Source organism: Morone saxatilis, unplaced genomic scaffold, assembly GCF_004916995.1.
Source record: "Morone saxatilis isolate NCDOM2014 unplaced genomic scaffold, NCSU_SB_2.0 Contig24, whole genome shotgun sequence".
Taxonomy (NCBI): domain Eukaryota; kingdom Metazoa; phylum Chordata; class Actinopteri; family Moronidae; genus Morone; species Morone saxatilis.
This window is the reverse complement of record NW_023339807.1, coordinates 23,655,030-23,671,496: the sequence shown is the minus strand read 5'-3', so window position 1 is coordinate 23,671,496 and position 16,467 is coordinate 23,655,030. Positions and strand designations below refer to the sequence as shown.

The following is a 16,467-nucleotide window of genomic DNA, read 5'->3' as shown; positions in this document are numbered from 1 at the left end:
TGTGGACCTAGATAATGGTTCAGGATTAATCAATAACTGAGAAAGCTTACAGAGCGGCAGCAGAGCAATTACGGATCGCAGGGCAACAGCCGACCTTGCCCGCAGCAGAGGGGAGAGCTACGGAAATTGTGCAGTTTAAAGTAGACCGCCAGGATTGAGAGGAGAGCGCTTGGTTAGTCGATGTAGAGTAGGATCAGGTGGGTCAGGAGCTCGAGTTGACCTGCCTGAACTAGCTCGGACGCTTTGCTCCATACATTTTCATAAATCATGAAAGACCATTCAGAAATATAAAGTAGTCCTTTCAGATTCAATTGGTGATTGGTGAGCCTTCTGAAGAACCATTTCAGAACCATTATTTGTGTGTGGAGGCTTTGTCAAACTCTCTGGGCTGCTCCTCAGGAGGTAGAGCAGGTCATTCACTAATCAGAAGGTTGGTTTCAATCCCCAGCACTTCCAACTCCACGTCGAAGTGTCCTTGAGCAAGATACTGAACCCCAAATTGCTCCTAATGCTGTGCCCTCAGTTTATGAATGTATGCAAATGTGAAATGTAGTGTAAAGGCTTTAAGTGGTCAGAAGCGTAGAAAGGCACCATATGAGTGCAGTCCATTTAGCATACAGCATAGTAGCATACAGCATAGTACAGACAATGCAACAATCGGGCCGACTTTACGCAGGGTCTGGCCAGGGGTGTGGAGGTGTGGAAGTGGACTGGGTTTAAACTTCTCTCTCAAGTTCTCTTTTTTCATTCTTCAAAAAGCCACGGATAAAAAACAGAGCAGAAAGGAACAGAGACGCAATGTTTTGCAGGCTTCAGGAAGTATTTTCAGACCCTATTATTCTTTTACTTAGAAAAAGCTGCAGCAGGACCCCACCACTAGATGGAGACCTCTATTATGTTTTCAGCTCATGCTAAAGGACCAGCGGCCTGCTTTTCATCAGACTCATTATACACGCCAGTGATTTTCCTCCAGTAAGACAGCATCCATATGAGGTTTGTGCTTGATGCTGCCAGCAGAGCTTATTTGTCAACTGAACGAGCGATTCACATGAAGAAATTGTGTTTTCAGCGGGATGGGAACACGGTTAATGGGGCCATCTGGGGTCCGGCTGACAGGAAATAGACAGATTTGCATGTTGAGGCTGTCTGAGACTTAAAGGTTTAGGCTACAGAAAAAAGCAGAGATTTGGAAGGTGAAAAGAGGGCAGAAATGATTTCTGCCTCAAAGGTGCTGTATTTTTACATGCTTTGTATTTTTTAAAGCAGTTTTATCAGAGGATACTCAGTGATTAGTGATGGCCACAAGCACAAACTGTGCTCCTTGCTGTTTTAATTTCCCTGGTGCCATTGTACCATTAATATGATTAAATGTAATTTCTATACAAGAAATATCTGAATCTGATTTCATTATTACATTTTGACTGTAACAGAGCCTCGGATGTAGTCTTATTCCGCATTTTGAAGGTTTCATTTAGTTTTCAATTTATCCATAACCTTTGCTTTTTATTTTGTACTGCAGGAACTTAAGGAAATTCAATGTAACATACAGTAGCTATTGTCACTGATTCACTGGGCATTGTACTAAATGAAAGTTTAAGTTACCCTTTATTGGGGGACCCAGATAGCTCACCTGGTAGAGCTGGCACCCCATGTACCAAGGCTAAGTCCTTGCTGCAGTGGCCATGGGCACAACTCCGACCTGTGGATCGCCTCTGCATGCCATCATCAAAGATAGTTGATTGTTGAGTATCATCCCCAGGGTGTTAAATACAGATGCTTTAGGACCCTGGGAATGAGACTCTACAATCAACTGTCTTCAAGCTTCCAATCCAATGGGTACAGCCCTTCTAATATGACTTCTAGAAAAAGCACATGTGAAACAACAACTAATTAATGGATATAGGCAAACATTTGTGAATTAGACCTATGCTGCTAACACCGCCTAGGAGGTGTCAGCCCCTCAGTACTCGAAACCTGACCAGCCTTTTAATAAAAAACGGTTAGTGTGGAAGAAATGGGCAGAAAAAAGACAACACACGGGGGTGGAGAAATAAGCCAGAAGAATGGACTCTTTGATGAAGATGTCAGTCCGGCTTTGATGTAGATGGGAAGACCTCGATACACACCACCCACTACCTTACTTCACACTACAGCCACCAGTAATCTATTAAAGCACATGAAATCAATCAGTCCTGGGAGGAAACCAGCTCTACGGAACCTCCTCTGTGTGCTAGCAGTTCTTATTTCCTGCCAGTTCACTGCAAAGCTCCATTTCACTGAAGCAACATCAGAAGTTTTTTTTTTTGTATATCTGATTATCTCCAGTCTCTCCATCTCTTACTGCCTTACCTTCCCTGGGGATAATACATCTGGAGCCTGCCATACCACGCAGGTTCACCCACAGTGTAAAACCCTAATTACTACACAGTCACTGCATTTCTCACTAGAGGCCAGGAAAGACCACTAGACGTGACTCCCATAGAAAACACCCCCACCCACCACCCCCACCACTCGGCACAAAGAGGAAATGACAGCTCACTAATCTGACGGCAGGTTTATGTCTGTATTACAGAGATCTGACATCTGTCTCTGAGCATTAGTGTCAAAGCATGAGCTCAGATATAAAAGCACCATAATAAGCACTATAAGTTTACAGCAAATATTTAGTAGGGTTTCAGCTCCCATTGGTTGCAAATTGATTTTTAAATGTGGGGCTTGGCCTGCCTGCCTGCCTGCCTGCTTGCCTGCCTGCCTGCTGGGACAGACAAATGCACTGAGTTTTTACAAATCAGCAGCTCTTTCACCTTTGTGGGATTCATAGACTTGATTTATTATTTATTTTTTTCTGTCATCAGATCAGAAAGACTGGATCTGAGCTGAGCATACAGACAGACAAACAAACAGACGGACTGACATATGGACAGAGAGAGCAGTGGGCACTGCGGCGTGAATGTAGCAACTGGACTTCTCTTCTCCCTGGTTACTAAGACCAAACAAGGATAATAGCCAGAGCACTATCCTGTCCACCGAGGTAGTGGGTGGATGCAGCTTTCAGCAGAGTGCTATAGGGGCAGTGACTGTATAGAAGATGCAGGGATACATCTAGTTGATTCACATTGTGTTGATCATCAGAAAAAGGACTGTTGCTTCCAAGTAGACTTTGTTACATTGCTATTTCTTAAATCCTAAATATCGTTTGCAGCAACTTGCAGGGCAGAAAACTCTTTCTTTTCATGGACTTTGCTGTCCATGTTAAGTGGATTTCTTCCAGTATTTCTGTGTAGATGAACGTGGAGTGTGTGTCTCAATGAGAATGGCACAATGCATAAGGACTGTGTATCTGACACTGATGCTGCTGTATCTTGTTCTGCTGGACATAGCTCACAGCATCTACCCACGGATACGGCTCTCCCACAAAGGTAAGAAAGACCTTGTGTGTGTTCTTTAATTACCTTTAATCTACAGCAACAAATACTGATGTTGCACAATTTTAAATGTTGTGTAATAATAGAGAGACAAAGACAGCCTTTAATAGAGTGTGTTAAACTATCCAGAATTGGCAACGCAGCCCCAACTGAAAATAACATTCTCTGTTCAGTGCCTTCAGTGCAGATTAAGAATAAGACTTTTTCACAATTTAATAGACCTCCACTCTCCATTTATAGCAGTATTCTTTGCAGCAGTTTTTGTTGGTACCACTGATATTTCTTGAATTAATGGTTAAGCATAGTTATTTAGACCTATCTACATTGGTTTAACAAGTTATGACACCTTTCTCTTCAAGTTATATGTAAAAAGCATATATGAATGCAAAAATACAACCAATACTGAAAATGAACTGTCAAAGTGAGATCAGAGAAGCGGTATCTTCTGTGAATGAGTAAAAGGAACCGCAGGTAATCATTATCATATAATGAGATGGTCATTGAAGATTTATGTTTAGCCTGAGAGCAGAAGTTACCTTGCATCTTAGATTTAAGAGGACTGACTTCTGCTCTGACTTTGTGAAGTACATGCTTTTTTCACTTTCTGTTGGTGTTCTAGGAGCCTCCTTGTAGTTTGTTTTGATCTCTTGGCCATGGTGGCTGAGATTCCACAATGTGGCTTTCTCTCATGCCATAGCGGCAGAGAGATGGAGGAGGGTTTTTTTTTGGGCATGTGTGTTTCTGAGAGAGGGAGAAGTGTTTGTGTGTGCCTGTTTATGTGTATGTGGGAGTGTGTGATACATATGGGCATTCACTGGAATGTGGTGATTGTTGTGTATCTCTTGGACAATAATGGGGGTTTTATATCTTTTTAATCTTTATCTTATCAAGATAAAACTCTTGAGTAAACACTGCCTTTTTCTCACAGTTTCTTTGATCCCTATAGCAACAGAAGGTGATGATTCTCCCATAAGCCTGTTAGTCATGGTTGAATATAGGTGTGGAATTTGGATGGTCAATAACTCATAAGTACGGTGCTGTGAGTCTGTTATGAGAGTTGACAAGTCTGGTTCATCAGTTACGGGGGGTTTGCTGTTCTATGATATTTACTGTATGCTTTATTTCTCCCCTTGTTGCATAGTGGAATTTGTCTGCCATAAGACAATAATAACTAAATACAGTAAAACATGGAAATATAACTTTCCAAACGAATCTGAAACAATAACTCAGAGAAAAAGAGGTGATTAAAAAAAGATTGGCACATTTGGTTTCAGTAATGCAAAGTTCATATATCAACAGAAGTGAGCAGATCAGTGCTGATGTGCTTAGTCATAAATGCCACATCAGTATTTGTTATGATCGTGACTTTCCCAATTCATTAACCGCCTGAGGGGAAAACTGCTGAAGTGATTGACATCCCACCTTTCTCTCTCCCTCTCTCTCTCTCCCTCTCTCACCACTCTACATCCCCAGCGATGCTGTTCTGACCAGACACTGCCGGAGAAAAACAAACACCATCCACATACTCATACACTGACATGCAGTGGAGAGGGCTGCAGCTGCTCCTTCGTCTCCTCTCTTTCATCCACAGATATACACTCTCACACTCCATCTAATTACAAACACCGCTCTTGCCTTGCAGTTGACAGACGACCCAGAGGAGGATACGGCAGGAATGTGACTGAGGAGCTTCATCTGAACAACATCAGCCTGGAGTACTCCTCCCTCATCCTCTCTTGGTGGTTGACTCCAGCTTTGCAGCAGGTGAGCGGCATGTTGATATAACATCTCATTCATGGTGCTGCATGTCGCAGTGGCCACTACCTCCTGTATCTGTGTGTCATGGCATCAGTGGTGTCTTCAGCTCAAGATCTTCGGTCAGTGTGGTGTCGCGCATGGATCCATGCTGAATATCCTCATACAGTAGCACCGCTGGAAGACAATGAAGCTGATCTGATAAGATTTGTGGAAATGGATTTTGATTGTTGAGAGGATGCCAGCCGAGTGTTCTGTGAGGATGCACTGCAGTTAGGCAACACCAATAAGAAAGAGAGGATGATTGCAGTGCATTGCACAGCAGGAATACACCACACATCAGTATTATATGAGATGGTATCACTGTTTTGGAATTAGACTCACTGGAGATTTAAGGTAAATAAAAAGATTCTCTATAAGCACATTGTTTTACTGTTGGTGCAAAAGATTAAATAAGATGTTGCAGAGTGTTTTCTAGTTTCTGCTCCAGCGGCAGATCAAAGTTTATGCGAGGGAGGCTGATTCCCACGCACCCAGCGTGTTAACACAGAAACACTGGTGGCTGCACATTGTGTTGACTGCTGCTTTCCCTTTTTTGTATAGTCTATATAATAATAATGGTGCTTTCTTAATAATTCACACAGCTTTTTGCTTATGCAATGGCCTTTTCACGCAGGGGTTCTTCAAGGTAAAAATGTGGTACAACATCCACTTGTATTCACATATAGATGCACACACACACACTTGCATGAACAGGCACACATAAACCCAAGAGTCCAAACAAAATTACACATTTGTACCACAGTAAAAATCACATAAATGTATATTATTTATACACATGCACACAAACACACGCATCCATCCTCCACATGAATGCACACGTTCACTTGTTGATCCAGGGTTTCGGTTCCCAGTAATTGGGGCAAATGCTTCACTGGCATTGTAACACACACACGTACTCATACACGTATGCACACCCACACAGATGCCTGAGTGACACAAGCACAAACATACAATTACATGCACACTCATGCCACACAAACAAGAGGGAAAGCAAACAGCAGAGCTCTGATGTTGTACTAATCAGTACAGCCCTAACAGTGACATATATTTGTGTTGAACTGATAAATCAGCTTGGCAATACAAAATTTCAGCTTGACACTTGGCTTTTATCAAATGACAAATATCAGTGAGGCATGTTATCCACCCTCTGATATGATGGACGTTCCTGCTGCACCACAGTTACATAATACAAACATGTGAAACCTAACATGAATTTTAATTATTTTACACACTTGGTGATTCATTTGATCGATGCTCTGTATTTTGCCTTTGGTAAAGTGTATCATTCTGTCTTAAACACCGACTGCTTCTAATTTACCTCCAATGAAACACCAGATATTGGACTTGGTTCAAAAATATAAGTATCAGCCTACAAAGGCTGATTTAGTTTGAACTCGATCATGTTGTCATCATAGCAACCAGTCGGCCTGATGCAAGGTCATTTGAAAAGCAGCACCAACACAGCTTTAAAAGCTTTTAATGGCCAAATTAGTTTTTTTTTTTTTTTTTCATACAAAGACCCTTTCACTTCTCTTCCACTTATTCGAAATATGTAATGAATTTTTACTCCAACAGATGAACAGATGGCAGTAGATTTAGGTTTCTGTTTTGTATTTTTTTTAACACGTAGTGCCTTTTTTCTTATCATTCACAAATATCATTGTATGTATGAATAATCTGGATATTCCAACTGTTATAATAGAATAATAACTTAGCCATTTGGGTAACTAGCCATTTTTCCAGATGCTTTTTATGTAATGTGACATTATGTTGCTTAATAGAGCGTGGCACTAACACTGCTCTTTCGGGGTTGTGCAGGGTTTAATTCTCACTGCAGCTATCTATGACTTTTTTTAATCAAACAAGTCAAATAAACAGTTTTTAAGTCTAAATACATTGAAAAATACACATCTGGACATAAAAATATTGATACATAATATAAGTCAATAAATACATCAGAAATAAATTCTTACAATAATTATAGTCCATTTTCCTCTGTTACTTAAAAAATTTAACTTTTCTGTTTACACTTGTTTCCATCTGTAAAAAAAGGTCTTCATCAATTTCTAATGATGGTGGATTCTGTAAACTGGCAAACATGAATGTCACTGCCTGAAATGTCAAGTCCTTGCAACATCGGTGAAAAACATGGCGATCAAGAGACAAAGGGACATTTTGGCTGTCGCTGTTGAGATGACAGCTGCAGAAAAAGGAACAGGCAGGAAAATGGGAATTATGACAAGTCCAAAATATCAATGTAATGGGAACTGAGACAAAATGATTTTGATATATCTGTATGTATTGATATATCTACAGTATTCATGATATTTTACAATCCAGAAACAAACGTTTGGTTTGGTCACAACCACTAATTGCAAACAGCTCTGTGTCCAATTTAGCCACATATTTAATGCATTTAACCTGCTTTGTCATTTTCACTGCCATTAAGTAAAAAGAGACGACTGTGGCTGTTAATGGGGCAGGTGATCTGATGTCTATTGTTGTGGTTTTTTTCAGCGTGTGACGCCCAGCTGTGTGTTGCTGTCCAGGGAATGCTCGGTGGACAGAGAGACCAGATCTAAACACAATGAGCAGCCAGGACAAATGGGTCACACTGACCCCAGCTGAATTTGCCCTGCTACAAGAATACACTCAGTGTGAGTAGAAGAGGTACTCTCGGTGTGTGTCTGACTGTGATAAGGAGATGCTGTACTTTTTTAAAGGTGTCTCTTTGTATGTGTGATCTTCTCCTTCAAGAACAGTCACTTTCCAGGTGACATTCAGTATGACACTCGCACAGACATTATAGGTACTAACCCCCAACCAGTTTCAGTTCAAAATTGTTAACTTTTAATTTCATTTTTAAATCTTTAACCTGTGCATCTCAGAACAGAAGAGAATATAAAATTCTAATTTCAGGGATGTTTTGTAGGAATTGATCCTTTCACTTCCAATAAAATGTGACGAATTATGTTAGCATCTCTGCTAGCTAATCAGCTTCTTCTGGGTAGCTACTGAATTCAAGTGGCAGAGGCCTGTCGTACAAGTCAGGCACAGATAGTCTTCCTCAGTGGAATCTGGAGTGACATCTTATGAAATTCAGTTGTTAGGAAAATTCACACTCCAACAGCTGCCTCAGGGTCTTTATGCAAGTTCAGGTGAACATCCTTCATCATAACACCAACAGTGAAACATCACCTACAGTGTTATATTCTCTCATTCCTGTCCATGGCTGTCATATCCCTTTGACTACCTTTCCTCATGGGCCGCTTTGTTTTTGTTTTTTCTCTTTAGTTATTCTGGCATCTGACTTGCATCACTTTATTTTGTTGACAGCTGAAGTATTGTTTTCTAATTTTTTCTGGTCCCCCAATATCACTAGTAACAGTCCCCCTGCACTCACTGTTTCTCTTCATGTTTCCAGAGTTGGATGTTTGAGCTTCACTGTACAGAATGATGTATGTGCAGTTTGATAGTAAAAAGGTTCTCCCTCCTCTTTGAAAATCTGATTCTGATTCTAAGCCTACAAGCGCCTGATCCCCATAAATCTTACACACTTGACCGGCAGCAGCGCGTACGGTCCTGCAGCGTGAAATTCTTGATTGTACTCTCGGGTGACATTTTTGTGAATTAGACTTTCCCACAAATGAAGTAAAACAGGTATCCTTAATTTGGAGGCATTGATTATGCTAGAAGTCTTACAAACATGCACCTGCTCACGAACAGGTTCATTCATCAAGTTAAAAATGCATGAGAAGCTTGTGCTGTTTAGTGAATATGAGTTGGATAACTTGATTGAGCAAACCTTGCGGAAAAAAAAAAATAGGTTTAGGATAAGATCACAAAAATGTTCTTGGATGAGGCCCATTTTGTAATGAGACTTTCACATTGTTGATTAGCCTACATTTGCAATTGTTTCCATGGCTGCTTTTTGGTTGCCATCATTGTTTTCTTCTTACTGGGAGTTTGTCGGGAACTGATTTCCCCTTTGTGTGTTCAGTACTAAAATTCTGTAGTTTCATGACATGTTTAGCGTAGCAAAGACGTTATGCAGGCAGGAGGAAACTGCCAGCATAACAGAGCCAAAAGTACCTTTCAACAGTTCCAAAGCAGTCATAATGCTGAAATGTAAGTGTTAAAATTGTTTAATGAGTATTAATTACTGAACGACGACAGCTGGGCATATAGTGAAGTTGTGTCTTTTTTATTAAGTTGGATCATACCGGTGGCTAGCTTGTTCACTAACAATGTGGAAATAAGTTAATTCTGGAGATTTGTCCTTTTTTTGGTGAAGGTTAGCTGTCTTGTGCTAAGCTAACAGTTAGGCTTTACAGATCTTGGACATGAAAGCTCCTCGTCTTACTCTTGCTAAGAAAGCAAAACAGTGTTTTTTTTTCAAAATGTTGAAGTATTTCTCTCGTCACTACCTTGTGTCTGTGTTGTGTCTATGTTTTTCCAAAAGTTTGGACTGTTTGACTTGAGGCAAATTTTCGCTTCATCAATTTGTGTTTTTGGAAAGTTGGCACGAGTTGGATTTCTGTTTTCATAACTTCAGTAATCCTCCACACATCCATAAAAGTCTCTGCACACCAAGAAGACAAATTCTCTCTGATAGCATCAAACCACCGAGTTAACAATAACAAGAGCGTCCCTCTGTGTGCTGGACAACTGCAGTACGATTCAATCCACTGCGGTTAATCTCAAACATCCCTTGTTCTAATGACAAAATTCTGACGTCGTAATTGCCGACTGTATGTTAATCTTGTTGATGTAGGAAGCTCAAGCAGCTCAAGCATTTAATCTGTGTTGTTCCGTTTTAGCTCCGAATGATTCATTTGCAACCCAACAAATGGCTCCCCTGCTCACCAGACTGTGCTCTGGATGCCTGAAGTTTATGTTACGCTCCAAGATGTTGACACATTTCATCATTTGAAATGGTACCAGGGATGGAAAATATGACGATACCTGGCAGGCTATCTGCGGGATGTTGTTGCACCACCCACACATAGTTTTGGACAGACTTTGAAAGTCACAGTAAATCGTTTGTAGGAAGACAAACAATGGAATTAACTACGGAGAAGAAATAGAGTTGTTAGGTGTCCAACTCTTTTTAGATCCTAAGTGCTTTTTGTATCAACTGTCCTTGCAGGATATATTTTCAGAGCTATTTTCAGTGTCAAACACAACTTCTTTGAGGCAACCGGTGCCTCTTTTATTTGCTATTCAGAGCACCGAGTATGAATCTTAATAATTAATGCTTTTCACCCAGGATCTCTTGTACCAGTGTTTCACTTGGTAATGACATTTCTCCCTTTAATTGCTCTGTGCCAGGTGACAACATTGTTCCTTACCCTGAGGAACTCCCCTGCTCTCCCATTAGGATGCTACACTCAACAGCCAGTCAGGTTCTGGTTCATGTTTCCATGTTTTGCAAATATTTGCTTTGTGGGTGGCTGAGGCTCAGCAATGCAGCTCGACATGAAAATTGTGTGAGAATAAAAGACAGAGAGCGGAATGAAAAAAAGCAAAGCAGCAAGAGAGTCTTAGTGTGCATGTCTGCGTGCAGGCGTGTGTGCACACTAGATAGATTTGGATAATCATGTTACAACGAGCTCCGGGCGAGTCTTTGTGCGCTGTGCAGCTACAGGTTATAAAATATCCCATTCTCTGAGCCGCAACAATGGGCAGCTCATCTCCTCACCTTCCCTGCTCTTCCCTCCCTTCATCTCGCCTCCTACTGTATCTGTCCCTTCCTTCTCATTAAAGCGAGCTGTGCACACTTTCATAACAATTTAATAGCTGTGCGCCTAGTCAGGCACCTAAGATCTGACTCACAACAATTAGAGTTTATCTTTATGTGATATAATAGCTACTTCACAGAGGGGAAATTCTTTTGCTTTTCAAGGTAAAGAAGATCGTTGGTGTGTTTGTGAAATAGGTCTTGCACTCTGATTACTGTGTGCCACACAATGGTTAAATTATTAGCCGGACTGAAAGAAATACATTGTGATTCCGTAGTGCCTGCTGAATGTGACAAGCAATCAGTGGATACATAATTACTCTGCCCCGTAATGGTTTTGTGTAGATGGCGTGCTAGTAAAGATGGTCAATAATGATGACACACACTCAGTCCAATGTGAGGCATTTATTTCTAGTCACTGTTGGTGAATGAACCTAGAGAAAATCTAAGATCCAAAGCCATTAGTGCAGGAGGGGACAATGTTACAACCAACAAAACGCTGTGAAGAGCTCAACTGCACATTGGAATAGATGTAGAATATCAGCCTTTATTAACTTTAACACAATATTTTCTATGGTAATTACTCTGCACAACATATAACATAAAGTAGACTTTACCTTATGTCTACTCACTAATAGAACTAGAGACAGATAAATCTGTGAAAGGTTAATATATTTGACATGAAATCTGACGAAAAACGGATCAATGTTTTAATTACTGAGGAGACACATGCTGTCCCCTCAGACTCCATACCTCCGATCACTACTCAATATCTCCAACAGCAACCGCAATTTACATTCTAGCTAATTCATTTCAGTTTGCCGCTCTTAGTGACTGGAACAAGGTGCAAAAGGTGCTAAAACTGCACATTTATTTCATTTCATTACCCTCTCTTACTAACTCATTACATGTGATAGTTTCTGATCACTGCACCTGCTTTTAAGTTTCACTAGTTGTATATAAGATTTTATTGTTATATTGACTCCTGTTGCTGCCTCTTGGTCAGGTCATCATTGTAAATGAGAATTGGTTCTTAATTGACTTACCTGGTCAAATAAAGGTAAAATAAAATAAATAAACAACATTTATAATAATATCATATCATATAAGCTTGAATGTTTCTGGCAAGAAAAAATCCAGAAACTAGACTTTCTTACCTGCCAGGCTGAACCCCAGACACTCCTGCTGACTATCAATCAGTGACACGCTGCGCAGTTTCATGAACTGCAACTGGGTCTCTGGCTGCTCTATTTAGATAATGGCAGGTTGGAGTTTCAGTTCTACAAACATTCTCTGGTGCAGAACTGCTCGAAATGCGCACATAATTTTATCAACAGGTGAAGCAAAAGATCCTTGTTTGCTAATTAAGCCTGTGAAGAGGTAAGATACAAGGTAGCTAATATGCAGCACTAACTTTAACAGGCATCTTAATGTGATTTGTGACTAGCAGGGATCGGCTTGTGCTTAGAAATGAACCAGGCGCCCCAGTGTATGTGAGAAAATGGTACTTCTAATTAACTTCTGTAACATTAGAACCTGGTATCTGTGGCGCAGCAAATTGACTTAGCAGTAGGGCTCATAAATGCTCTGCAGCATGCCGTAATTATCACATCAAATCTCGGTCGGATCAAGTTATTTTTGTCTATAAGTGAGTGCTAAAATCACCCCCTAAGTTCTTAAAACAAGTGACAAAAAATCCTCCAGCATGGTGATATTATTTCAACCTGTTTTTCACACAAATCACTATGTTTCGCTGCTCTGATTGATCCAATTGCGTCCAGTCTGCAGAAGAGCTCCTATTTCTGTGGCCGTGTTCCAGAGTGAAAACACGTTAAGAGTTGATCACGCTGATTGCACACTCAGTAGGAACATATTCCTGTCACAGTGGCAAGATAGTTCAAAACGTTGAAAAAGAAATCCGGTTCAAATGTGTTTCACACAGTAATCGAGTCCCAGTCTCTGGTGTGAAAGTCCTGTATTTGTCCCACTGATCCCCCAAAACTTCCCATTCTAAGTGGACTAAATCTAAAGCAAGTAGGCTAGCTTTGGTGCGTCAAGTACGTACCGTTCTCGGGTACTGTGGTCTCATCAACAGGTCAAACTCAAACTAGGCAGTGCTGATCAAAAATAATCGAGATTCCGTTACATTGACATCCCAAGGCATTTTGGTCTGCGCCCACTGATAACGGCCCTTGTAAATATAAAATAAACCCAATAAATATGATATGATAAATATGAAACGATATAAACCTTCACTCATTCACAATATTCAACAAATAAACATTACCTTAAAAACAGAAATACTTCAACTCTGTATCTTATTTTTTACTTACGCAAAAATCTGTTTTCTACTGTAACTCTGGAAAAATTGTTCCACTTTTTCCCCACTTTTGCAGGGCTATTTCCCTTAACTTCCAGGCATTAAGTTATGCTAACCGCGTTCTGTGTGCAGTCTGTTACAGATGGGAGATTTATGTCATTCCTCTCATCTCAAAAAAGCAAATAAGCATATTTCCCTAAAACTACAGAACTATTCCCTTTATTGTGATTTTATTTAATACGTTTGCCACGATTTTGTGCTACTCACAGCTGTGGTTTTTTGGCTGCACTTAATAAAGTTTTAATTAAGCTCATTTATTTTCCCAGCCTTCAAAAGCAGTTGATATTTCTAAAGCCACTAAAATTATTCAGTTATTATACTACGATTATACAGAAAATCTGAAATGAGCTTCACCTCATACTCTGACTCACAAATACGGGTGCATCTCCCTGCAGACATCATGATACTGCATCCACACCAAACATATGATCCAGTCAGGCATTGTACTGAACATTTCTGCAGCTCTTAGAGGGTCAAATTCCAAAAAAATCATATTTATAAATAAGGCTGCGGCTTGGGTGACCACGTAGTCCAAAGTTGTTTCCATTACCTTGTATTGTTTCAGGAAGAAAAATCATTTGAAACAGTATAATCCCCACACATGCCATTGTATAGTAAATGAATGTTTAATATCAAATACACAATGTTAAAGGAAGCTTAATTTTCTGAACATAAACATATCACAGCACACAATACAGTAACTTGTCCTCGTTTCTTTTGCTCAGACTCAACCAAGAAGCTGAAGGATGTGCTGCAGGAGTTCCATGGAGATGGTGTGTTGGCTAAATACAATCCAGAGGAGGTATGTAAAGTTTATAGTGTATTACGTAACAGATAGTTAATAGTCTATTGAATCCAACTGCACTCATAGCTCCCATACACACGCCTGCATATTCACAAAAATGTAACAATGACTAATTCTTGAGGTACTAGATAATCACTGTGTTTGGTTGTTATATTTTTGTTGCTTTATTAAATAGGTATAATTTTATTTTAAAAGTCTTTATAATTATGTGGTAATCTTTTATTTATAGAACGACTCCTTTGCATACTTTTTCCTGGTTTTGCACCCTGCTTTCTTCCCACACACGCTTGAACTGTGCAGTGCTATTTTGGAACAGTAATTGAAAGAAACTGTTGCACCTGAAACATTATTATCCAGTTCTCTTACCATGATAACGGCGTTTCAAGGTTGGAATTTTGTATTTAGCTTTGACAGTTGTGTGGTAGCTTACTGGGGAATAATTATTTTTTTCACTACCTATAGTCTGCACTACACTGACTCACAGGTGCACATAGACACACAAACACACGTGCTAGAAATTGCATTCCTCCTGAGTTTTTGGGGTAAAGTTGTACTTTTTGACAAGAAATCCCAATGGCATCTCAAATCCCAGTATTCAATACACTATTTATGATCCGTTTTGCATGCATTAATGTTTGCATTCCAGTTATAATACCCTTAATGCAGATGCAGTTAATCTTCATAGCTAGACCTGCATTTACAAACATCATGTCTATGTGGTAACGCTTTACACTGTGGACATTTGGCACTTGTTGAATGCAATAACTGCATGATACATCAATGACGTTGTTGCTTTTTTTCTTTCTATAATGCTGCGGGTTTAGAAGCAGGAGATCCTCAGCCAGGTAATCTCTCCCTCTCTCTTATTTATTGTTGGTGTGTTTTGCTGAGTTCTCGCACAATTTCTCGCTGAATAACTAACTCTCTCAAGCAGCGGTGAAGCAATGAAACAACATTAAAGGCATTTCTAGTGGACATGTACCTATTTCAAGGGGAATATTACTTACCTGAAATGTCTTACTTGTATTGATAATAACTGTGTTTATAAGTAAAATGTGAGACAATATGTTTCAGTGGACACAGATTCAACCAATCAGGCAACCAAACAATGGAAAGGATGCACGCACATACAGTGAATGCAAAGATAAAAGCTGCATTGAAACTACTCTGAAATAGATCTTCACCGCCCACAGCCCAAACAACACTTCTTCTACTCCGTCTGAGTGCAGAAATCTGTAACATGAATTCTGCAACATTATGCAAGAGATCACAGAATTTCCCCCCGAATGTATTGAAGATAATATTGAAAATCATCTCTACTTCCTTGAAGCCTTTAAGGCAATGACTGCAGTTCACCATGACAAATGACATGCTCTATTTCTGTCGTGGGTTTTTAGGAGATTGACTTTGAGGGCTTCAAGGTCTTTATGCAGACGTTCCTGGAGAGCGAACTCCCTGAAGAGTTCTGTCAACACCTCTTCATGTCGTTTAGCAACAAGGGACCCAAACCCAGTCCCTCATCTTCTGACAAACCCAGAGTCTCTGGTAAGTGTAGAAAGGAAATCTTTACCCTAACAAACCCTCAAGTTATAAACACAGCATATTGGTGTTTTGTAGTTACTGGTATGTACAAGAAACCGTTGCTTTTGTTGCTGAAGTGCAGCCAATTCGTCACTTATCCTCCTCCTCTCACAGCATTTCTCCAGTGGCACATGCCTGTCAATTTTTTGAGCTGCTTTACTTTGCTTTATCACAAAACTTTGAGAGCTTTACATTCTTTGTTGTGTAAAAGCAGAGTCATTTTTGTTTGTGTTCTGTGCCTTCAGATGATAACAGATTTCCTGGCAAGTCCAACAAGGTGGCACACAATGTAAATTGTAGTGTAGAGGCTGCCAATTGTCTTGGCAATGCTTTTGTTTGTTGACAAGATTTATACTAATATCTCATTCTGGTGTGGTGATGAGTTACTGATATTAAAATGACACACGTGAACACACATCAGACCACTGTTCAGCCAGTGTTCACCAGCACTGCCACTTGGCGTCACGCTTCCTTGACGGCCTGATAGCGCAGGTGAATAATAAAGGTTGATTGTGATTTGATGTAGGTACCGGACTTGTAATATCATGTTTTTAAATGTCTAATGTCAAATCTACTTTGACACCAGCTTCTTGTGCTTTATCCAATGTCATCTTCAGATGAAAGTTCATACAATTGTGTCTTGACATGAATTGTAGATGACTTATTGAAATAGCACATAAGCAAGGTCAGAAAACAAAATTATCATATCTCACAGCCA

At 40.0% G+C, this 16,467-nt stretch overlaps 1 protein-coding gene across 8 annotated transcripts in view; it reads left to right on the top strand.

Annotated features, from left to right (window-relative positions):
* The first annotated feature begins 7,770 nt into the window (after positions 1-7,770).
* dgkb (diacylglycerol kinase, beta) overlaps positions 7,771-16,467 on the top strand; it is a 67,532-nt gene continuing 58,835 nt past the window's right edge. For 2 of the 8 annotated variants that reach the window (XM_035672380.1, XM_035672376.1), the window contains exons 1-4: positions 7,771-7,900; positions 14,089-14,165; positions 14,993-15,013; positions 15,566-15,781. In XM_035672380.1, coding sequence (XP_035528273.1) covers positions 7,831-7,900; positions 14,089-14,165; positions 14,993-15,013; positions 15,566-15,781 — 384 coding nt within the window. In that variant the 5' untranslated portion in view covers positions 7,771-7,830. The remainder of the gene's footprint in view (positions 7,901-14,088; positions 14,166-14,992; positions 15,014-15,565; positions 15,782-16,467) is intronic. The other 6 variants (XM_035672381.1, XM_035672377.1, XM_035672382.1 and 3 more) reach the window with 5 other exon arrangements.